At 32.3% G+C, this 24547-nt stretch overlaps 1 protein-coding gene across 1 annotated transcript in view; it reads right to left on the minus strand.

Annotated features, from left to right (window-relative positions):
• Positions 1–250: 250 nt before the first annotated feature.
• Positions 251–24547, minus strand: part of LOC128173363 (uncharacterized) — an 86539-nt gene continuing 62242 nt past the window's right edge. Inside the window, exons 8-15 of the mRNA XM_052839045.1 lie at positions 18334–18374; positions 18073–18183; positions 17749–17961; positions 16364–16657; positions 16154–16186; positions 6186–6233; positions 3818–3888; positions 251–3627 (exon numbers count right to left, since the gene is read on the minus strand). Coding sequence (XP_052695005.1) covers positions 3863–3888; positions 6186–6233; positions 16154–16186; positions 16364–16657; positions 17749–17961; positions 18073–18183; positions 18334–18374 — 766 coding nt within the window. The 3' untranslated portion in view covers positions 251–3627; positions 3818–3862. The remainder of the gene's footprint in view (positions 3628–3817; positions 3889–6185; positions 6234–16153; positions 16187–16363; positions 16658–17748; positions 17962–18072; positions 18184–18333; positions 18375–24547) is intronic.

A 24547-nucleotide genomic window follows, 5' to 3' on the forward strand; every position in this document is an offset into this window, starting at 1 on the left:
AGAGGCCTATGGGCCACATCGCTCACCTGAGTAACAATAGGTATGATAAAATCAGCTTAATGGAGTCACAATACAAACTATCTGGACAATGTATAATAATACATGTAGATCCTGCATAAATAAAATCCATTTTCCCCCCTGAATATTTTTAGGTTTATAATCATTAGTCCCTTTTCTTACAGGATTATTTTATAGTCATATCACACGTTATAGTCATATCACACGTTGAGTATTGCAGTTCTCAAAAAGATCCTTAACTATAGTTTATATATGGGATATAAACCTACATCAAACTCTGAACTTTCTTGTGAGGCCAAAGAATTGTCCTGGGGCCAAGGTCTTAACAATTATAAAGAATCATCTGGCTGATTTATTTCTGAGAAGAAGATTTTTTAAAGATTTACTCTATAAATTCCTTTTAAACTTTAACCCCCATTGTGGCCCCACCCTACTCCTGGGGATCATGATTTTCACAACTTGTAATTTACACTACTTGAGGATGCTTCCATACAAGTTTCAGCTTTCCTGGCTGATTAGTTTCTGAGAAGAAGATTGTTAAAGATTTACTCAATATATTCTTTTGATTAACTTTGACCCCCCATTGTGGCATAAACCTACCCCCGGGAGTCATGATTCTCACAACTTTGTATCTACACTACATGTAGATGCTTCCACACAAGTTTCAGCTTTCCTGGCTGATAAGTTTCTGAGTCGAATATTTTTAAAGATTTACTCTGTATATTCCTATGCAAAACTTCAACCCCCATTGTGGCCCCACCCTACCCCCGGGGGTCATGATTTTCACAATTTGAATCTACACTACCTGAGGAGGGTTTCACACAAGATTCAGCTTTCCTGGCTGATTAGTTTCTGAGAAGAAGATTTTTAAAGATTTACTCAATATATCCATATGTTAAACTTCGAAACCCCATTGTAGCCCCACCATATCCCCGGGGGTCATCATTTTCACAACTTTGAATTTACACTACCCGAGGAGGCTTCCACACAAGATTCAGCTTTCCTGGCTGATTGGTTTTTGAGAAGATTTTTTTAAGATTTACTCTATGTATTCCTATGTTAAACTTCGATCCCCCATTGTGGCCCCATCCTACCCCTGGGGGTTATGGTTTTCACAATAACCTGAGGATGATTCCACGCAAGTTTCAGCTTTGCTGGCTGATTAGTTTCTGAAAAGAAGATTTTTAAAGATTACTTCTATATATTCCTATGTAAAATTCACCCCCCATTGTGGCCCCATCTTACCCCTGGGGATCATAATTTTCACAACTACCTGAGGATGCTTCCACACTAGTTTCAGCTTTGCTGGCCGATTAGTTTCTGAGAAGAAGATTTTTAAAGATTTACTCTTTATATTCCTTTGTTAAAATATGACCCCCATTGTGGCCCCACCCTACAAATGACAAATGTTTAAGTAATGTTGACTTTCTATCTTCTCCAATTCATTTTCAATGAATAGTAGTTTTTTTTTATATTTCTATTTTTTTCTTTACAGTATTCTATGCTAAGATATTTGACATAGTTTTATTAATTCCCATTTAATTTTCAGATTTGTTTGTAGTTTAATGTCATCAGTCAAATTAAGTAGAAATTGATTTATCATTTAGCAATATTTTAAATCATGTAGAGCGGATGTATTCAGTTTCCAGAATCCTTTCCCTCTACTACTGGAAGAAATTTCGCTTTTAAATATGATAGCTATGTGGTCACTCAGTCTTATGTTAGACACAAGCGGTGGCCTTCGTGAGTAGATATTTTCCGGTCTGTAGCAAAAATGTTGAGTTAAAAATGTATAGTCTATTCTACTTTTAGCAGAGTTGCTGCCATCACAACAGGTGAACCCGTCATGTTTTGGTTTTATTTTTTGCCACAAGTCAATTAGTTCAAAACGAAATTGTAAATTTTTTAAACTGTTTAAACATTTGTCTTTTTCCTTTGACACAGAGCAATTAAAGTCACCAACAAGAATTATATTATTTTCATTCATACAGTACATTGATATCCAATTTGAAACATTTTTAAAAAAGCTAACTCTATCGTGTTCAGTATTTGGTGCATATAAGTAAAGAAGTGTAATAGTTTCGTTGTTATGTCCAATTATTAGTACAATTATCCTGCCGTCGGCCGATCTGAGTTGGTTTATGAGTTTAAAATGAAATGTACTACTAATAAAAATTGAAACACCCTTGCAATGCGATGAATTAGAAAAACAGTGAAAAGATGTACTATTCCACCTGGATTTGTAAACAGTTTCTTTTTCTGATAGAAAAAGCGTTTTTTGCAAAAAAAGTACATCGCAATCGATATCATTTACCCAATAATGATTTTATAATTCTGCTCACAAAAAAAATAATTTGATATCAATTCTTCTTTTCTTGTTTTCATTCTGAGTACATATTAATGTGACTATAATTGGTTATATATTTGTGCTTCTGTTACCACATGTTTTAATCGGGATCAAAGTCTTAAAACAGGGGGCGAAAACATGAAATATATCAAAGAATTCAAACAAGTATTCACAAGCAATGAAAAAAAACCAAACATCTCATGAACCAAGTCCAAGTTCCACTTCAAAAGTGGCCTTTGCTAATTGTGGGAGTTAAAGGGTATACATTCTCAGTTATTTTTATTGTGAGTACAGGTTTTTTATTATTTAAGCATTTGTACATCTGTTACTACATCTTCTTAATCGTGATACAAGTCTTAAAAACAGGGGGTGAAGACATGAAATAAATCAAAGGATTAAAACACCTATTAACAAGCAATGGAAAAACAAACATATCATAAACCATGTATAGGCTTCTATCTAGAAGTAGTATGTCTTTTAACACTGCATAGTCAGTTACGTAAATTAAAGGATAAATTGTGCTGAGAAGATAGATCACGATAATAATCCAAAACATCAACGACATCGAATTTGCTATTTTTGTTCGTCGAACAGAAGCTGTTTGGTTATACAGATAATACAGCTTTCGAACATTGAAAACTACTACAATAAATGGCATCTCAGAAACATACAAGCCGAGCACAACCTCAGCAAAAACTGCTGTTTCGATAGATAATACATCGAATAACAATAGCACTTCACTAATTCCTTATCCGATGGAAACGACAATAGAGCTTATCCAAACGGCAAAAAACATCCACAATATTGTTTTAGAACTCAGTTTCAAACTGTGCAGATGGTTAGCTATGACAAAAAGTACATATTATACTAAAACCATATGAAAAAATGCTGAATGAATGCAACAAAGTAAATGTCCGATACATAATACTTCTAGAATTATCATCAAAATATTCAATTAAACCGGATGGAATGCGAACATATCGCGTCACGGAGGCGAGTACGTCAGACACTGGTAGGTAACCAATCAGGACGTATGTTGGAGTGTGCAGCCGTTTGGATAATGCAACAAAACACACGGTGAAAAAAGTTCCGATGGATCTGAAGCAGATCAAAGTCGATGCAGCAATAACAACATACGTTTTCGCCATTGCACTGCATGCCGTCCTGATACACACTTGAACTAAAACGAATATCAATTTTTGTTCTGTTTAACTTCTTTGCACAATGCTACTAGTATTTGGTAATTAATTTCTCTTTGTCGTCTGTAAATTAAAATTGGAAAACAATTATTTTCATCAACACATAATATGTTCTGATATAATTACGATTGAAGGTAGAAGGAAAATAATATGTCATTAATTTTAAAGTTTGATAAAAATAATTTACACCTTGAAAAATTACTTGCAAATCTAATAAAAATGTAAGAAAAAATAAATGAATATGCATACTCACAGTTCACATGACAGGGTCTCAACGTCATCAAAATTGTCTTGCCACTCAATTCAATTTATCAATTGAAACCCCTTAAATAAAAATGCACTGATATGAGGTTAATATTCAGACTATAGGCTCAGTACTGCTCTTGGGGGGATGTTGTGGGTGATAACAGTAGGGCTTGTATCCTTTTTATAAAACATCTTTATCTCCAACCGCTTTCAAATTTACAAGATTTTCACATTGCCTTTTTCTAACTAGTCAGACGATAGCACGTTTACTGCCCCCCCCCCCCTTGACAGCAAATATTTTCCTCGGCTTCGCATCGTGAAATAGTTGCTGTCTTCAGGACGATGAATTTGCTATCGTCCTCATAGTCAGTAGTAGGTATATGCTATATCATTAAAAAGTAACTTTGAGAATTGCATATATTTTAAGAAATATGTCGCTATTCTGTAAGTCTAATGAATTACGATCCAAGGTCTTTCAAAGAAATAAGAAAACAATTGTAGTATCAGATGAATTTTTGAACTTTTAAACATGAGAAAATATAATTGTTTTAAGATCTTTGACATAAAACTTAAAACTTATATTTTAACAATTGACTATTGCAATAAAAGCACCATTCCAAGTATTTTTCATTTTTTATAAATGATGTATTGATGTTTGCATATTTCAGGAAAGTTGAATGACTCCCCCATCTTCATTATATTACAAAACAGCTGAATTATTATTTTTTCAGACATTTGCAACAAAAAGAGTTAAAGTCACGAACATTTATATTTTTTCCTTTTAAGTTTGGTTTAATCACTTTTTTTTGGACACAGTATTTACAAAAAAAAAATAAAAAAAAATTGTTCAACATATTAAGGATTTGAATGTGTAAAAATGTCAATTCCCGCGCTTAAACGAGATATCATAAGATGATGAAATCTAATACAGTCAACCGCAAAGGGAAAGTTGTTTTTTAATTCCCTTTGCATAGAAAATTAGTCTTAAAACATGTATCAGGACAAGGTTTTGCAATTATTTCATTTAAATGTCAATAAAATATTGGTTTTTTTTCAAAGCAATCTCTAAAACGTTCACTAAATATGCTTTGAATGAATTGTAAAGTCATAATGAAGTTAGCACCAAATATTTAATCCAAACTCTCTTACCAGAAATTGACCTTATATAGAGAGCTCTCTGTACTCTCTTAATGAGTAGTAAGTCTTTCCTCATTTCAACAGGAAAAATATATTTTTATAAACCGTATGTACAATAAAATTGCATGACCGTTTTGGTCCATAGTCAAACCCCCTGCCCTAAGGCCATAAACTTAAAATTTGTTCAGCTTCCTTATCTACGCAATAATAAGTTCAGTTTGTATACAGGAAGTTTGGGGGGGGGGGGGTATATAGGAAACACCTCGTCCGTCCATCTGTCTGTGTAAAATTCGTGTCCGGTCCATATCTTTCTTATGGAGAAACATTGGAAGTTCTTACTTCACACAAAGATTGCTTATGACCTTAGGATGTTTGTGACCTTGAACCAATTTCATTTTGGCAAAGTCAAGGTCACTGGCAGAAAAATTGCAAAATTCGTGTCTGGTCTATATCTTTTTTTATGGGGAAGCATTGAATGTTCTTACTTCACACATTGATTGCTTATAACCTGAGGTTGTGTCATGACCTTGATTCAAGGTCAATTGAGGAAGTTTAAGGTCATTGTTTAAAAAAATGCTTAATTCCTGTTTGTGTCATGTTTTGTATTTATGGAAAAATTTGACACAAAGCTTGCTTGTCTCAGGCCACATGAATAATTATTTAGATTATAATCCTCATCTCTCTGAAAATGGTATGCCTTGATGTATTTTTTTTTCTGGAAAAATTCGTGCTCAGTGTACTAATAATTCAAAATGTTTATATTAAATGGCTGCTTGACATGTGGATTTTCGTCTGATTCGAGTCATGTTTGTTGACATAAGGATGCAAATGTCCTCATGCATTAACAGTTAACTTGAAATAAACGGAATTTAAAGAAGAGGAATTGGTTTGTGTACTCATATTTGCATTAACAGTGTTAAGGAAATAGAACAGTTGTTTTCTATAGAAAATGGACGGTTAAAAAGATTCATCCAATATTTTCTATAATTCAATTGTGAGCTTGCTCACAGTACCTCTAGTTCTTTCAGATCTGTAAAAGGAACTCTATAAAATGTAAAATGTCTTATTCTTAACGATGACGACAGAGAAGGATAAACTGACACCAACTGTAATGTGGCCTGACTGAATCAGCTGACCTAAGAATTTTGTCAATGTCTCTATATAGAATTCTCGCCTGGATTTTCTGTTCGCAATTCTTTAAAAAAAAACAAAATGTAACGATAAAAAAGACAGCTTACCTTGTACTTGTAACGTCACGTTTGCTTTTTTCGACACATCTTTCTTTTCTAAAATTAATGATTAAAAAATGATAATAATCAAAGTGCATAACACCAATTAAACACGATATGACACCACTTATTTAATGATGTTTATATTTATTTTCTTTAAGGACGTTGTTTACTCGGGGTTCTCAAATCCGGATTTTTAATAAGTTCAATTTCATGATTAAAGTTTGTTTATAATACAAAAGTATTTGTGAAATGAATTATTATTGACAAAACAATCGATATGTTTACAAAATTATGGAATTAGGCTTTGACAAAGTTTGACTTTTACCAAAACAGAGGAAATTCGGACTAAATTTTTCAGATTTTGTTTTCCACTGAAATATATGTTTGGTAGTACTAAATTATTTAAAGTAAAGATTTTATTTGTTAGTCAACATAATTTTGCATATTTTCTGTTGGTTTTATCTTGCTTTTTCAATTTAGATAATCGTATGGCACACACTACAAAAATATTGAAAAATGCTTAAAAATGATAAAAGACACCATATCTCAAAAGTTTGATCATTGACCTCATATAAATTTTATGCCAGCAAAGAAAGGTCAATATACTTGGTTTAATTCTATCAATGTTTTAGCATTATCATCATTCAGTTTTTTGTTATATTGAATCAAAAATGGGTAGTAATTTGAAAACTGATGGAGCAAATTCGGACTAGAATATCTATAAAAATTGTGAATGCAAACTTGGTATCCATTTGATGTCACTACCATTCATAAACTGTATTTTGTTTGTTAAAGAGTTGAGCAATTTGTATTATTTTCACAATTAAGAAAATCTCAATCAGAGTGTAAAATTTTTATGGATTTTTCTTAAATTTTCAAAAAATTTCAATGGCCATTAACTCAAAAAGTAGGTCAATGACCTACCTTTTTGAAAGTGAAAAATAACACTACCATGTAAGGTCTATAACCCACAATAGTTCGTATTTCATTATCATCAGTGGATTTTTGTTTCATTCTGAGTAAACGTCATCCTTAATAATTAGTTATATGTATTTTACAATAATTTAATTTTGGTTGTAACGCGCTTTCTGATTGGCCAAAAAATTAGTTTATATCGTATAAAGAATGTCGCCTACGTCATAGTAAGACTATCGTCAAAAATATATCAATACGCCTGACGTAACGTTTGAATTTTGTACAATTTTACGTCATTTTAAAGGTCAAATGACCGTTTTTTATCTACAATGAAGAGTAAAACAATTAAATTATAAGCAATTAATTCGATATTTATTAGTTTTATATGATATAAAATGGTTTGAAACAGTTAACGCTTTTTTACAAACTGCTACGCGGTTTATAAAGCGTAAACTGCCCCAAACCATCAATCATTAATTAAAATGGTATAAAAGATTGATTAGTAAACAACAAAAGTGGAATATTACGATTGTTTATGTCACATTATATGTAATTTTAATGACCAAATGGTTGCTTTTATTTAATTTAAACAATATTTTTTTCAATAAAGTGTAGTGAATGGTATCAAGCAGCAGGCGCATCCTATTTTAACTCTTTTATCTATGATTGCTTTGTACGAGGTATTGCTATACATACATGTATGTATATTTTTATGACCACTTTACAAGTCAGGCATAAAAAATAAAACTGGCTTTTACATTACTCAATAGTTTTTTTCTTTAGTTATTGATAAAAACTTTAACTGTTGAATTGACGGAGATGGTCATGGTGTTATCGGCTACGCAATATTGGTCAGATTAATGCTGAATTAAGTCTAAGGGTAGTCTTGTCAATGAGGTTTATGAAAGCATCTGTGTAAATATATTCTAATCTATCGCATAATGTGAGCATTAGAAGCATAATAGACCCAAAAACAAATAAAAACCAGGGCGTCTTAAAAGTAAGTAAACATGTACAGATAAGAAAGGCTCTGGAAGTTATTCACTCGAGCGAGTAGCCTTCGATAACAAGGACCAACTTTTATGAAGAAAATGAATGGAAACTGCAAATAAGTGGAATTCTACGAAGTCCATGGGACATAACTCTGCCAAAAATTGCTCGATCAAACCTAAACACAAAGCTGACCTAGATTTGTTTTATAATAAATCTGTATACCAAATTTCATTTCAATACGTGCAACCTCGGTGAAGAAAATGAACGGAAACTATTGGTGGACCGACCGACAGACAGACGGACACCAGCAACGCAATATGCGTCCATTGGGTAAATTAAATTGAATTTGCTGTCAATGTTGGTCAATTCTGTTTCCGATGACGTTGTCAGTTAAAGTGTATAATTCGTATTGTTTTATTGATTTAACTATTATTATTTTTTTTACATGCTAGGGTGTGAAATTAATTAAGATAATAATAAATTGAAACTAGATGCTGTCATTAGACAGTAATACCCGCACCAAGTGTTTTCCCCTAAATAACGCTGTTTAGTACCAGTTTATTTAAAAATGAAGGCCACAGGCAAGTTCCGGTAATTATACATTGAACAACTGAAGGATGAGATCCCTTCCCATATGATAATACACATGAGCAGCACTTGATGTGCAGGGTTGAACTGTTTGCATGCGAATTTAAAGTTAATCAGTAATCTTAACATTTAATGTTATAAAAAGTATAATGGTATATTTAAGTTACCCCTTAGCATCAGAATTTGTCAATTATCTTTCTAATGATATTATTATTGATGGTTGATGATCCTATCCCTATTAAATCTTCATTATTAACTCTCACAAATGATATTTGGAGACTTACTGTTTTTATTACAGTTCTTATAACATGTATTATTAGTCTTCTTTTTCTTCTTTCCCGCTCTAAACTTGTTTCACGAATCAACATCCTCCACGAATTAATAAATAAGGGTAATAAATTCATATTTCTTTTGTAGGTTTAACATAATACACGAAATAAGTCCCCACGATCCTGTAAAATTTAGACAATCCACGAAAATTAGCCCCAACGAAATTTAAATATTCCACAGTTATATATGGGTTTTCATAATTATACATTGACTATTACTGGCAACATATAGGGTTTATCAGATCTGACCCCTGGGGTCATCCTCACATCCTAGGAATTGGAAATTACCATACATCTCAGAAACTCTTATAATCATGACTCATAAACCATATATATTCTTGTTCCTTACTTCAAGGGGCATTAAATGTTATGTAGGTTATAGGCCCTGTGGGTGGTCCAGACCCCCTTAGACCAGCATGTCCCTTAATATCTTCAAAACATGTGAGATCCCCACCATTAAACCATATATATTCTTGTTGCATGTGTCAAGGGGCATCAAAGGGTATGTAGGTCACTGGCCCCGGGGGTGGTTGTGACCCTTCTCGAACAGGAAGTGCACGAATATCTCGATAACAGTTGAGATCCCCAGCCTTAAACCATGTATATTCTTGATCCTAATAGGGCACCAAACGGTATGTAGGTAATGAGCCTTAGGGTTTAATTTAATTTTTCAAAACCATAATGCACATCTATAGAATAGTCCCTATCATATCCCACGATATGATATGTCTATCCATTAAATCATAACAGGAGTTCTAGGATTTATGTTTTTTTAGTAATAAACGTCATTGTTTTGCTACTATTTGACTCCCTGGATGAAATTTAAATTTTTAAAGCCTTACTGCACATCTTTAGAATAGTCCCTATCATATCGCAAGACATGATGTGTCTATCCATTATATAATAAGAGTTATTGGATGGTTTTATTTTTTTGAGTGTTCTGCTACATGTACTATTTGACTCCCTGGATGAAATTTAAATTTTTAAAACATTATTGCACATTTGTAGAACAGTCTCAATTATATCCCAAGAGATGACGTAGCTACTCCAAAAGTTGTAAGAGGAGTTCTGGGAACCATACTTTTTTGCAAAAATACGCCAGTTGTTGTTGCCCACTGAGGGTGTTGCTAAAACGCGGAACGGAAAAAGGAACGGAAAACGGAAAATCTCAGATCACCGTTATCGCTTTAAAGGGGCAAAGACTGGTTAGAAACGATTTGCTTGTATCATTTATTCATATCCTATGAATGATTATGAACATGTGGCTGTCTTATTGATATTCTTCAAATATAGTATTGTACTTAATTGGCTTTAGCTGATTACGACACGGAAAAAATCAAATGTATACGAATTGTGAAATATTGATATGATTTAACGAGTACATTAGCTCTACATTTCAACTTATTTTTCTTAAATGGTATTACTGGCATAGCAGCATAACGTACGCATTTAGTGAAAGTGTTTCATGTGTTTAATGAGTATTTTTATATTTCAATTATGATGTATACACTTACATCAACATTGAGTTTTCAGTGTTCTGTATGATCCTAAATTATACAGACGATACCGTATAATCGAGATAAAAAAAACGTACGACTGCCGACATTCAAAATTAAAATACATTAAACATTATATTTAGTGAAACCAGTAATTTTAGCTATGCAATTTTGCTTGCATTATTTGGCAGTTGTTCATTCCTGCAGATATATGCATATGATCCGAATAGAGAGCTCTAGACGTTGCCTGGTTTGATTTTTGATTATAAATTGGGACTACAGTCTGTTTATTCCAAAATATTCATGCAGCACATTTTGACGATTTAAAAAAATACATATACCTGTAAAAGGTGCAACTGAAATAGATGAAACGGGAAACTTCCAACAAAACTTCAATGACACATTGTCATATTTTAGTCCAAACAATTCACAGGATCGAAAACAGATTTCTTACGTAGATTTATAATAGAAAATGTTGACATTTTTTTTTTCCATTTGAAAGTCACTCAGAAAACCTTCCTCAATTTTTCAACGTTATCACACGGGTCGGTTGAAATGCAAAACCCCGTAGACAATTTTTAATTTGTATTGAAACCCGATGATGAGCTAGAGAGGACGTTTTAAAGAAGGAACTAGAAAACTGACCAGTCAGGAAGGGCCCCGCTATGACAATTAATATAGAGAAGTGAAAAAAACTTTGAATTCCATCCTCTATATATTAACAATGATGAAAAATAAATGCCCGGCAGAAGATGTAAAGAACTGGAATATATAGGATCTCGTGATTTGTAGTTGGATATGATTTTCATCCAACAATTAAAGTGTTTTTTTCTTGAGCCTTAGTGAGGGGATAAAACACACAAGTTGGATAAAAATCATATTATACTACAAATCATGAGATTCTATTTATCCCATATTTTATACACCGCAATCAATGTTTACACTGTTTATAAAACTCTACATTATTTTTACTTCATTATGCCTAGGCAAATCCCATTGTAAAGTCACAACTCTGGAATATCAAAAAAATATCCAATGAGTCATATCCACGGGATAAAGTGGGTTAACATGGGATGAAATAAAATTTGTTAAAAAAACAAAGAATTGATACCAATGCAATGATACCTAGGCTTTGCCTCTATTCAATAAAACTATCATAAATCATTGTGTACGGTATTTTAACCCCCAAAAATATGAATATTATATTTCAAATCCATATTTCAAAGAATGTACACAATACTACACATCATTCAAAATTGACCTTAACTTCAAAACAAAGTTCATTTGCAGACACAGGCAGTGCAGTAATTAATCTCAATGTGACAGATAAAGATAAAGCTTAGGATTTTCTTCCTGTGGAAGGTTAATTAATCCCAAAGGACAAATATTGCACAGCCTTCCATGTATACAATGGTAACATTCTCAGCAGTTATCTCTCTTTGCCCATTCATTCTCAGCAGTTATCTCTCTTTGCCCATTCTTCTTATGCATAGTTATGAATCTACCCCACCACCCCAGCTCCAAACCAGAAGACATAGAGAACCAAACTTAGCATCAAAATATGTATTTCTGCCTACTGAACTACCATACCAAATTTGAACTTGATTGGGCAACCATAAAAAAAGTTATTAGAAAAAAACAGGAAATTTGTGGACGGAAGAGTGACAGACGGACGGACGGACAGAAGGACGGACGGACAGAGTGATTACTATAGGGCACCCGCAAATCCTTGCGGGGCCCTAATAATACGAATGTTTAGTGCTTGTGAAAGAAAATCGCTTGAACCCTGGGGTATATATAAATATCGAGTTATTCAGGAAATGTGAATCGAGGATATTTTAAGACAAAATATAGTAGTCAATGAATGAACAGGTTATTTTTAAGGACATAATTATTCTTGAAAAAATGATCTAATATTGCAAATCTTTCAAAGCATGATTAACAAATCTATGAAGTAAATAACATTCGATAAGATTTTCCGTTCCGTTCCGCATTCCGTTCCGTTTTCCGTTCCGCGTTTTAGCAACACCCGCCCACTGATCCTCTTAATAAAAAAAATCTTGAACCTGATCACACATGAATATGAGATCCCCAATCATATTCTAAAAGATCATTTGACTACTGCAAAAAAAAATGACCTTTTTAAAACCAGTTTTTTATTTGTAAAAATATGTCATTTTTTAGCCATTTAATGACTTTTAATGACTCACAGGACAAAATTGAAATTCCGAAACTTCATTGCGCATCTATAGAACATATTCCAAAAGATGATTTGTCTACTGTTAAAAATGTAGGAGGAATTCGAGGAAGAAGGTTTTTTGTCATTTTTTACTAATTATTTGACCCCCAGGACTGCTAAAGAATTTTTGAAACCTTTTTTTGCAAAACAACATGACACCCAAAATCAAACTCCAAGAGTTCAGTTTGCCGGTTTATAAGATGTTAGAGCAGTTTGAGAAAGTAAAACGTGAGAGCTGGACGGACGGAACAGGGTAACAACAATATACCCGAACGTTCTTTAGAAAGTGCGGGTATAATAATGAGTTTTATATCCTGCTTCTAGTCTTTTCACCGTTCTATTGATCACGCAATGACTCGATTAGTCCGCACTTCTTAGAACTTTATATACGTTGTAATATGTTGTCCTAAATGTTTGTTTTTAAAGTTTATTCCGTCGATTTTGGAGTCCGCCCAGATTGTATATGGCTTAATTTTGCCATTTATATTCGATAAACTCGGACTGAAGTTATCGCTGACCAGATAAGACATGCAAGAAGATAAACATGTACATGTATTGCTAGTTTTCGTCATTTTATCATCCGTTAAATTTTTTTAAAAGAGTAAAACACTGATACCATGCAGACCACATGCAATACACATGAGAAAGTTAACAAGTTCTGGAAATGTCATGTAAACCGGTATTGAGGTATATAATTGCCGAGCGCTCCAGACAACCTTAGTTGCGGTTTGATCACGAATAAAATCATCTGACATAGACATATAACTTGTTGTCTTTAACGTAACTCCATACTCGTAAAATTATCTGCTGAGAGTTGGAAAACCGGACTGATTTCAAATTAATAGACTTAAATTTCATCAATTGTAAGAAAACTTATACATGTCATCACACTTTTTAAGATGTCAGATAAACGTAAACTAAAGCATATCTTAGCATCAGAAAACCGTATTTTTTGGTTCAAAGTAAAATTTTTGTGGGCAGAAATTTGTTTATCTTGTTAAATTTTATTGCCAACTTTATCAGAAAACTTAATCTACAAACATATTTTAGAATTTATTGTTGGGATATGAAAAAGCATTTAGACAATCAACTGAGAGAAAAAGTCAGAAAAAAGAGTTATTTCCCTTTAGCATCGAAAAAATGTATAAAAAATTGGAAATTTAGAATAAAATCAAGCTGCTCTTTAACTTAACAGTAATTCTAGTTACTTCCATGTGATTTTATTCACATAAAATATATTAAACTATCTTGCACTAATTTTCAAGAATTCAAAGTTTTACAAAAAAGTATGAAATCACAAAACACTTGATCTACTTTAAAGAATGAAATTTTATTTTCAGGATGTTCAATTGGACTTGTTTTCAAAATTATATTAATTTGATTTTTTAAATTTCGGTTTCTTCGCGAATAAACTTATCTTAACATACAACTTGGTTTCTTTTCAGACGAAGTGATAAAAGTCGTAATCAGGCAGATAAAAGCGATCCCTCCTTAGGCCGAACAAAAACAAATCTGCACAACTTTAAAAACACTTATAACAATCCAATGGAGAATCTTTTTTTTTTATACAGAAACAAGAAGTTGGAGACAAACCAATTTTTAAGGGTTTTTTAAGGGTTAATCCCAACGGCAGACGTCACGCCAACCACACCGCTATCAATACGAATGCAGAGTTTGGGACATGCACGTCAACTCATCAGTCAATTGCCTTCCGAGACTTCTCAGCAAACATCATCGACGTTATCTTGTTTAATTTAATTGTCAAATTTATCAGAAAACTAAAACTACAAAAATATTTTAAAATCAATTGCTGGGATAAGAAAAACTGTGGCATTTAGACATAAAACTGAAGGAAAAGTCAGAAAAAGAGTTATTTCCCCTTTTCAGCGATAAAATGTATAAAAAATGGAAATTTAGGATAAAAATTAAGCTGCGAATATATCTTGAACTTAAGAGTATTTCTAATTAGATCCATGTGATTATATTAAAATAAAATAAATAAAACTATCTTGCACAAATTCTAAAGAATTCAATGTTTTACAAAAAAGTATGACATCACAGAACACTGGATCTACTTTAAGTTCAGGTTATATGTTAAATTAAAGTGATGAAAGATTTATTTATAAGATGTCTTACAGAAATGTATATTGCTAGCTTTAAAAACTAAAGAGTGTAATGAAGATATTTCATCATACAATGTTTACCATATACAACTTCAATCTTTTTTCCACTAATTAATTATTATTTACAACCTAATTTTATCGAGAACACACGAACTGTAAATAGATTCCAGCTGGGCTACAGGTATTAACTCATGCTTAGAACTGTGTAAATGTTAGGCTTAGTATGTTGTCCATTCCTGTCAGAAAAACCCTACAGTCCACACAGACTATTTCGGAAATAAAGTCATCCGAGGTTTCGCTGCTCTACGTACAACAGCCTTTCTGGACAGATGTCTCGACAGAATATAGATTATCTAGCCCCATTTCGGGAAGAGGAAGACTGCAGAAGAAATAATACGGAAGGATACACCATCTGGGAGACCTCTATGTCAGACTGGAAACCCTCTCAGAACCACAGGACCACCAGCGCACAGACACGTTTAACATTTTCAAGTCGTACTTAAACAGTCAATTAGAATCCCTTAAGGAGAGACTGGTAACGACATTGAAAATATTACAATAACCATTAAGAAAGAGGTGTCTGTCAAATTCAAGAAGGAGGGATATAAAATTCCGTTTAATTTTAGTTCAGAACTACTTGGTGATTTAAATAAGTTACAGAAGCGTGTGTCAGATTTGTACTCCCTAGGACTGATACCTGGGCTCCTCAACAAGATAAACATATGAAACAAGCGCATCAAATCTGCAGGGGTGGTTCACTGTACTTGAGTACGAGAGAGTTGATTTGAACCCTATATATATAAACATAAAACTATAGTCACATCGAAACCTACTGTATAAGCGTGCACGGATTCATAATCATTAGGCTAGAACTAAATATAATTGATATCACTAAAAAACTCAAATAAATTTTAGTAATCGTTTCAGTGATGCGTAAACCATTTGAAATTTTAGCCTAAAGTTTACGCACACTGAAACTTAGGGGAAATGTGCTGAAACTGAATGATCATTCCTAATAGTTAATACCACTTTTCATAAATTTCATTTGAAGTGCATTGCAAAAACCATCAGGAATCTTAGACCAAAATATCTGCTGACTGAAACCTAACTAATGCTTGCTGGATCGATATCATGGTTTCCGCATTGCGGAAACTATGCCTGAAACTTGAACTTTAAGTTTCAGTAAGGTTTGCGTTTTAGTTTTCATTCAGTGTAGATGAGGCTATTTTTAGTTTAACAATATTGATAATAACAGAAATATACTTACCAACTGGATCTCGTTTGTTCTTACCTTTGTCAGCGATGCCCTCTTCTTTAGGTGATTCTAAACAAACAAACATATCTTGGTCCTTAACCTCTGGTCAATATAAAATAATTGATATTTTAAACATAGAATATTTTAACCAAAACTTCTAATTAATTCGCAAAGAAATACTGTAACATGCATAAAACTATGCGTTTTTCTATTTCTTTTTTTTTAACTGAAAAAATACTTTGTCACCTGTTGTTCGCTGCATATTTATTGTCTTGAAACCATCTCGTATATAGTCAATTTTTAGTTTTCTAAGTTTATCTTTGTCGTGGTGCGTCATAGCTAAAAGTCTTTCAATGTAAATCTCTTTGATTGCTAGCACTATGAAAAAACTCGTTGATCTGAGATATCCATGAACTCGGATCTCTTCTATAGAACAGTCAACTATATTTGCGACAGTTTGTCTTATTTTGATTACATCATCGGTACTAAAATGATGTAAATTTGCATCTACGTGGAAACGAATGTTTCGCCATCCGTTTTCTGTAAAGGAAAAAGAAGAAGATAAAGTAGCAAACATGCAGAAATAGGCTATCCCTTTTAAAAATATATTCTACACACTATATTACGTTCATTTGCGTGTGATTTTACACAATGTACTGAATAATCATTTAGTTAAGTGGTAGCTCAATTTTCTGTAAGTCGTACGCACCTCTTATCGACGAATTACGATCATCCACAAAATGATAAATTAGGATTAAAAAGTAAGTTGTTCTGTTGGCAGGTATAAGCAAATATACGAATTTGTCACCCCACGAAAATGTATTCAAACAATCCACGAAATTTGGCCAACACGAACGTTGAATGATTCCACAGTATATTTCATTGCTTTTGGAGTTGTTTGTGTTTTGAATTACAAACTAGCTTCATCTCAGAATAAGTAATGGTAAATATCGGTAAAAAAGTAAGAAATAGTGATTGTAAGACTGTTATTGACATTTCCAGTTTCTTACACATTACATCAAAAACTGAATCATATCTAATCCTGGTATGTGTTCTTATAATTATTATATATGATAATAACTTGATAAACTTTAATTAGTACATCCTTATTTTGTTTTTGTTGCATCTGATGTTTATTCCTGTAAAAAAACTGCTTTAAATTTTAGAATGAATACAGACACAAATGTGTAATTATTGTTTAAAACATAGATATACCAACTTGAAAACTACAAAAACTTATTTACCAACATACATCAAAATTCATAGTCACACGAACGGTTTGTAATAAGAGATCCTTTTTACCGCATACCCGGTAGTTCATATAATATGATTAGTTTCAACAAACAGAAAAGCTCCACACAATATTTGTACATAGTATGCTTTTTTAGACATATATATTTATATATATGAGACAATGAAGATAGAGTGCCTTAGCGAAAGACAAAACCCGCAAGTCTTTTTTATTCATGGCATTTGTTCATTTCGTGAGGATAATAAAAAAAAAATCATTATGACAAATTGTTATAAAAATCAATAAGGTGTTGAAGAGAAATGTTTAGTAGCACATGAAGTATCTAAATTGAAAAAAAAAAGTTATACACTCATTTCGATGTTCACAATAAAAGTAATACCTGGTGGCTTTTCGTAATAATATATTGCGTTCTGTTTTATAGCATACTCAACGCATTTCCTTTCCAGTTCTTCAGAATTTGTCTCTTGAAGTAAAAACTGCATGGCAATAACGTTCGATGTGGTAATAATCTCTTCTTTCCAAAGAACCATAAAGCAATCTGCTGCATTCTTTGCCTTATTCAATTCTTTCACTTCTTTAATATCGCAAGATACTACAATTAAAAAGATACCAGACATTCAAGCTCGTGTTATTGATGTTTGAGTGAGTTTTCTTTTCTTAATTTTGTTTAAAGTAATTGCTATAAGAACAAAAAAAAACTTACGTCGAATGAGATATTTCAGTTGGTTAACCTTTTCTAAAGGAAACTCATCTGCTAGTTTTTTAAGCAATTTGCTAAACGGAACACGAGATCCACCATTTGTGTGAAACTTTCCTACATTTCACGTATGATATAATCATGTATTGAAGAAACATAAATTGCCAATAAGATTGGTTTTATTCAATGAACAATAACATAAAAATTAAAAAAAAAAAAGTAATATCAAAATTGCATTTGTTGATTGTTATCTAAATTGATTCTTACCAAGAGAACTTTGTTTTCTCTTCAGAATGTCTTCACTGATGCTATCTTTAACAAATGAAAAACAAGAATAACAATTTAATTGGAAATTTTGTCTTCATGAAAAAAGAAGGGTATTCCATTTTTTTTTTATTTCAAATGTCCGGAAATATCTTTTTTAAAACAATTTTGTTAATGCATTGATGCCTAAATAAGGACTTACATAAAATGCAATGTCATAAGAAAGATAACTTCAATAACTTAAAAGTAAATATACTTTTAATTTATAAGAAAATATTTTAGAAACTAGCCTTGTCAGCAAATACAATCTTCCGCTGGGTCGCATGCTGACTGACATTTTTCATACTAATAATTAGACCATAACTAATAACCTTATTGTCTAATGACTTTTTTGCTTTCCCATTTACGACAAAAAGTACACGGCGGGTGTGACCAGTCAGCAGAGGATGCTTACTGCTCCATAGCACCTGATCCTACCTCTATTTAAGAAGTCGAGGTTCGTTCCTGTTTTGTAATTTTCCTTTAAAAAAGGATGTCTTAATTAACCTGATGAAGTTTTGGCAGCCTCTGTATACATTGATATTGACAAGTTGGAAGAACCTTGTAATGCACAATGCATGTTATGAATAGAAAAAGTGTGAAATGTTCCAAAAATTTCCACTTTATTCGAAGGGTGTAAATCTGGGGTAGGTAAATTTTCAGTCTACGAGTCCTTGTTTCTGTTGATACACAATCATATGTTCTTATATAGTATTGTATCATTGAATGATACATGCATCTTCAAAACTCAAACAGAAGGACTATAAAAACTAGAGCAGAGCTCGTGGCAAAGCCACGAGTAGGTTTCGTTGTTGCTGCGGGCTGAAAATACCATATAACGGGTATTTTTTACGTGCTGCTAATTTTTACTAATTTTTACGAGTTTTATAAATCCGTAAAAATTAAACGCGTAAATTTTCACAGAAGTAAAAAAAAACTGCACGTAAATTTCTACATCGTTCGTAAGAGAGTAATGTGCATGACCTTCAGCTCAGTCCCTGACGGCTGTACATGCACATGTAGGTATATTTGAGCGTTTTTGATCACGTGGTGATAACAGTTCAGATCTTTCAGTCAGTCCTAAGTATTTTTTAAGACTACGTATAATGCCACGTTAGTAGCTAGATGTCTTTTTTGGTTGGGAGAGAAAGAAAGAGAGAAAAACATTTTGAAATGGAGTTGTCTTTCATTTTTCCGGTAAATTGAACTGAGACGAGCACATGGTGTACATCAATGATGATACCCAGATAAGTAGGAATAAGTAAAGTGTATATCACATATGAAATAAAGTTAAATGTATGAACTATAACACAATCATAAATATAAGTAATCGGTAACAGAAAAATGATTTTCTGATTTGTATGTGAGTTAACTGTAACAAAGTCACGGTGAAAACTTTTCCCCCTTTTACCACAGATGATTTTATTTTTTACGGACATATCCAATTCGTAAAAATATAACGCGTAAAATTCAAATCATCCTATTTTATGACAAATTCGTAAAAAATTACAGCAGTAAAAATTACCCGTTATACGGTATATGTGGTAAGGTGTAAAACGATTATAATGACTAAACTTTCAGTTTTGCTTTTGTGATAAAAACGTGTTGTAATTGAAAGCCTGTATATAAAACGTGTTTTGAAAAAGAAAGGAAGAAAAAGTTTTAGGAAATTTATTTGTCGAACACAGTTTGTGTAATCGTTTCAAAAATTCTTTAAAAAATGAGATATTTAAAGACGAGTTAAATTTTCAAAGGGTAGCAAGCATTGTTATAAACAGTATATACTCATGATTCACATCAGGAATTGTATTTTTTTTAAACCGAATCCGCCTACAAAACACGTAACCTTTTCTATAAGATAACTTCTTTATTTAAATATTTCTAAATTTTTGAAGACTATGTACAAGCTTAGAATTGTAACGTGTGGAGAAAATTAAGTAAATAGTCAAAATTGATGGCATCTCTGAACTTTCTGAACTTTTTCTATAGAGAAATGTGTGTCGTGTGATATTATTTAATGATACGAGTAGACTTGGACATTCAAAATAATATATGATTAGCTAAAAAGAATTAGCGGGAGAATTTATGCAAAAGCGAGCATCTAAATTTTACACCAGATGGTGCTGTTTCATAGAGACACCGCTATGAAAAGTGAATTAAATAACCTTTTTTACAGAAATGAATATTACTTCTCTCGACTATGCAATAATATGCAAAATCTTTATTTTTATGTCAATGGGTTGACTATTTAAAATGAAGAAAAAAAACCTCAATTGCGCTTGCGTAAATTGGAATTCTTGGAAGGAATTAGATAATCCGTTTTAGAGAAGTTCGAAGAAGTTATGAAACTGGTCAGTTTCTAGATCACACTGCGCATTTGGTGTATTAAAAGACTATCATGGGTATCGTCTGTTGCCACGGTCCGGAATCCGTATGTGCAGTCATACATTGTATGTACATCGATACACCGTTACCTCCTCACCTACAGCCATACAAATGAAGGTGCAACCTTCATATATACATGCATAGTATTATAGTTCTTTTTATTTATCTTGTATTTTAAATATTGGGTATTCTTTGTTCACCTAAAATTAGTATTCCACTGGCTGTAGATAACATTGTAAGTAAATTAAGTTCATTGCAACCTCATTATACACAACTCCAATTAAAAGTTTTTTTTTTGTCAATTTTCATACAATTAGCAATAAATAAAATCCCCAACAACGCACATCTATCTCACTTAAGTGTAACTCTGAGAAGCGCATTTATTTTAGGGAGGCTGATATGTCGCTATATTATTGTTTGCAAGTCAAGAGAACTATCATGGTCTTTCAAAGAAATAAGCAATATGTCGACACTTGCAGTACTTTGATGATTTTTATGACGATCGACGACTGCATTGCATAATGTAGTAGTATTTTCCAAGAACAAAATTTCTTTTGACTTCAAACTTTTAACTAGTGGGTATTGTTTTTTTTTTTTACATAAAAACACATGTCTCCCCTTTTTCCCAAGGATTGTAATATGGGGCACATTTAACAAATATTATTCAATAGTACACCTAAGTGTATTGTTATTGTTTTTTGTTTAAAATTTGAAGTCCTTCTGTCAAAATATATTCAGGAGTTGAACAATGAATTTTTTTCTAATTTGACTTTGAAATAAAGTTTTTAGGTCAAGGTCAAAAATTTTGGTAAGGTTCAACTAGGTTATATACCATCTATTATTGATACAAGTTAGAAGTCTATATGTTAAAGGAGTCTCGTGTTATGGTCCGGACAACATTTTTTTTTATGAAAAGCTTGACCTTGAAACACAAAATATGTCAAGGTCAAAACGTATGGTGGCGTGCACTCCTTCTCAATACCATCTACCCATGTTCCAAGTGTGAAGTCTTAATGTCAAAGGGTATTAAAGTTATGACCCAGACAAAAATTTATTACTTTTTTCTTCATTTGACCTTGAGTAAAACAATGTCAAGGTCAAATATTATTCAATAGTACACCTTAGTGTATTATTATTGTTCTTTGTTTAAAGTTTGAAGTCCTTCTGTCAAAGTATATTCAGGAGTTGAACAATGAAGTTCTAAAAGGACCTTGAAATAAAAAAATTCTAGGTCAAGGTCAACAATTTTGGTAAGGTTCAACTAGGTTATATACGATCTATTTATATTACAAGTTAAAACTCTGTATGTTAAAGGAGTCTTGTGTTATGGTCCGGACAATATTTTTTTATGAAAAGCTCGACCTTGAAAAACAAAATAGGTCAAGGTCAAAACTTTTGGTGGCGTGCACTCCTGCTCAATACCATCTACCCATGTTCCAAGTGTGAAGTCTTAATGTCAAAGGGTATTTAAGTTACGGCCTGGACAAATTTGGATGAAGAAGAAGAAGAAGAAGAACTAGACACGATCTCGTTGCGAGCAACGAGGAGGTCTTCCGTCAGATTTTAGAATTTGAGATATATGATTTTGCTATTTAACAGCTAAACATGATTTAAAGTAGATCCAGTGTTCTGTGACGTCACACTTTTTTGTAAAACTTTGAATTCTTTAAAAATTGTGCAAGATAGTTTTATTTATTTTATGTGAATATAATCACATGGATGTAATTAGAATTATTGGTAGGTTAAAGATATTTTCGCAATTAATTTTATACTAAATTTCCAAATTTTTATATATTTCATCTATGCAAAGGGGAAATAACTCTTTTTCTGACTTTTCTCTCAGTTGTATGTCTAAATGCTATAGTTTTTCTTATTCAAAAGACTAATTTCAAAATAGTTTTGTAATTTAAGTTTTCTGATAAAGTTGACATTAAAATTAAACAAGAAAAACAAATTTCTGCCTACAAGATTTTACTTTTAACAGAAAAAAATACATTTTTCTAATACTAAAATATGCTTTAGTTTATGTTTATCTGGCATCTCAAAAAGTGTGATGACATGTATATTTTTTCTAACAATTGATGACATTTAAGTCTATTAAGTCGGAACCAGTTTGGTTTTTCAGCTTTCCTCAGAGAATTTTACGAGTATGGAGCTACCTTAAAATAGAAAAAACAGGGTCTTAGAAAAAAAAAAGTTTTAAGGGCCGGTCCCTTGTCTCCTTATTGGAGCCGCTGAACCAAATTTAGAAGATTGCATGTTGTTAAGTACATCATGTTTAGCATCTTTTCTTCTATACTGCATTTCAAAATATTTTTCCTTTCTGAGATATGGGTGATCAAAATTCTGGACTTTTGGCCCCTAAAAAACCCCTAATTACGTTACACATGATAAAATCATTAAATTGCTTGGGTACATAACTGTAAGATAAACATATTTGCTTCTATAACTGTTCACAAAATATCCCTCAGTAAAGGGCTACAGATGAAACACTTTAGAGCCCTTTGGTCCCTTAATTAGAGGTGCCTGCCCCTTTTTCTTGATATGAAATGAAAGGTTTTGTAAATATGAACTTTTTTTGCATTAAATGTGTTAACAAAATATTTTCCAGAAAAGAGATAAACTAAGAAAACCATTAACAATTTCGTTTTTTTGGTCTCAATTTTCGGGAACAGGCAAGCTTTAACGCCTTTTAAATATGAATGCCAAATAGCACATCTACAATATCTTGTCTACAATCCATGAAAGTTTGAACTCAATATCTTTTACAGTTTATGAGGAGATCCCTGGACAAGCCGACTCTCTGAAAATCGTTAAAACTTCATTTTCTCAAGAACGGAAATGATGTCAAAATAAAAAAAAATGTATAATAAGTTCGGATTAATATCTATTAGATCTAAAAGTTCCACGAAAAGACGGAAGAAATACCTCGTTCCGTAAGGAAAAGTATAAAATTTTCTGGACAATGCTTTTCCATACAGGAGTTTTTTTTAAATGAAAGATATAGAGAGAGAAAAGTAAATGTTCTTCAGTTAGACCCTCGGTTTACCAATGTTGCAAGCCATCGTAGGGACATTCTACCAGAATGTGTTGTCAACTTGGTGCGAGTTTGGTTTCCAAACCCCAAAAATATCCCATACGTGCATGGGACACCGTTAGCAGTGACTGTGTAATTTTTTTATTAAATTAAAAACAATGTAATTATACACATTATTTTTATTTAAATCAGAAAATTTTGTTCAAAATTTCTTTTTATTAGAATTTGTTTTTGCGAAAATTACATCTGCGCTGGACTCTCATCTGGTCACTGAAAGGTTCTTGTAAACTGTGCTAAGAGCAGTGGTCAGGAGATAACAGCCGGACTCAGCAGGATGCACATTCACGCTTACATGCAGTGTATGTGTTCTTTATTTATCAAATAAATGGATTTATTGGACTTAACTCTTTCTCTCTTTGCTGAGGTAGGATGATTAAGACATAATCTTATTAGCAACCATTTTGAATGCGTCTGTGGAGATTAGAGCTTCCGGTGTAATGTAAACAAACCTCTGCTGTCAATCAAAATGGGCAAATTTGAAAATCAGTGTCACTTCAGAATTTTAGTTGATTAATTCTCCCTTATTACATACATTTGAAGTAAATTATATGTTTTTTTCAAATGCAGAACATATAACTTTATATACACAACATCTATCTTAAAGTGGTAATTGGTGATATTTGTATAAATTTGAAAAAATATCCCCTGAAGTGAAGAGTGGCAAGAAAATTGAAATTTTCATCCATTTCCACGATT

This window comes from Crassostrea angulata, chromosome 2 (assembly GCF_025612915.1).
Source record: "Crassostrea angulata isolate pt1a10 chromosome 2, ASM2561291v2, whole genome shotgun sequence".
Classification (NCBI taxonomy): Eukaryota; Metazoa; Mollusca; class Bivalvia; order Ostreida; family Ostreidae; genus Magallana; species Magallana angulata.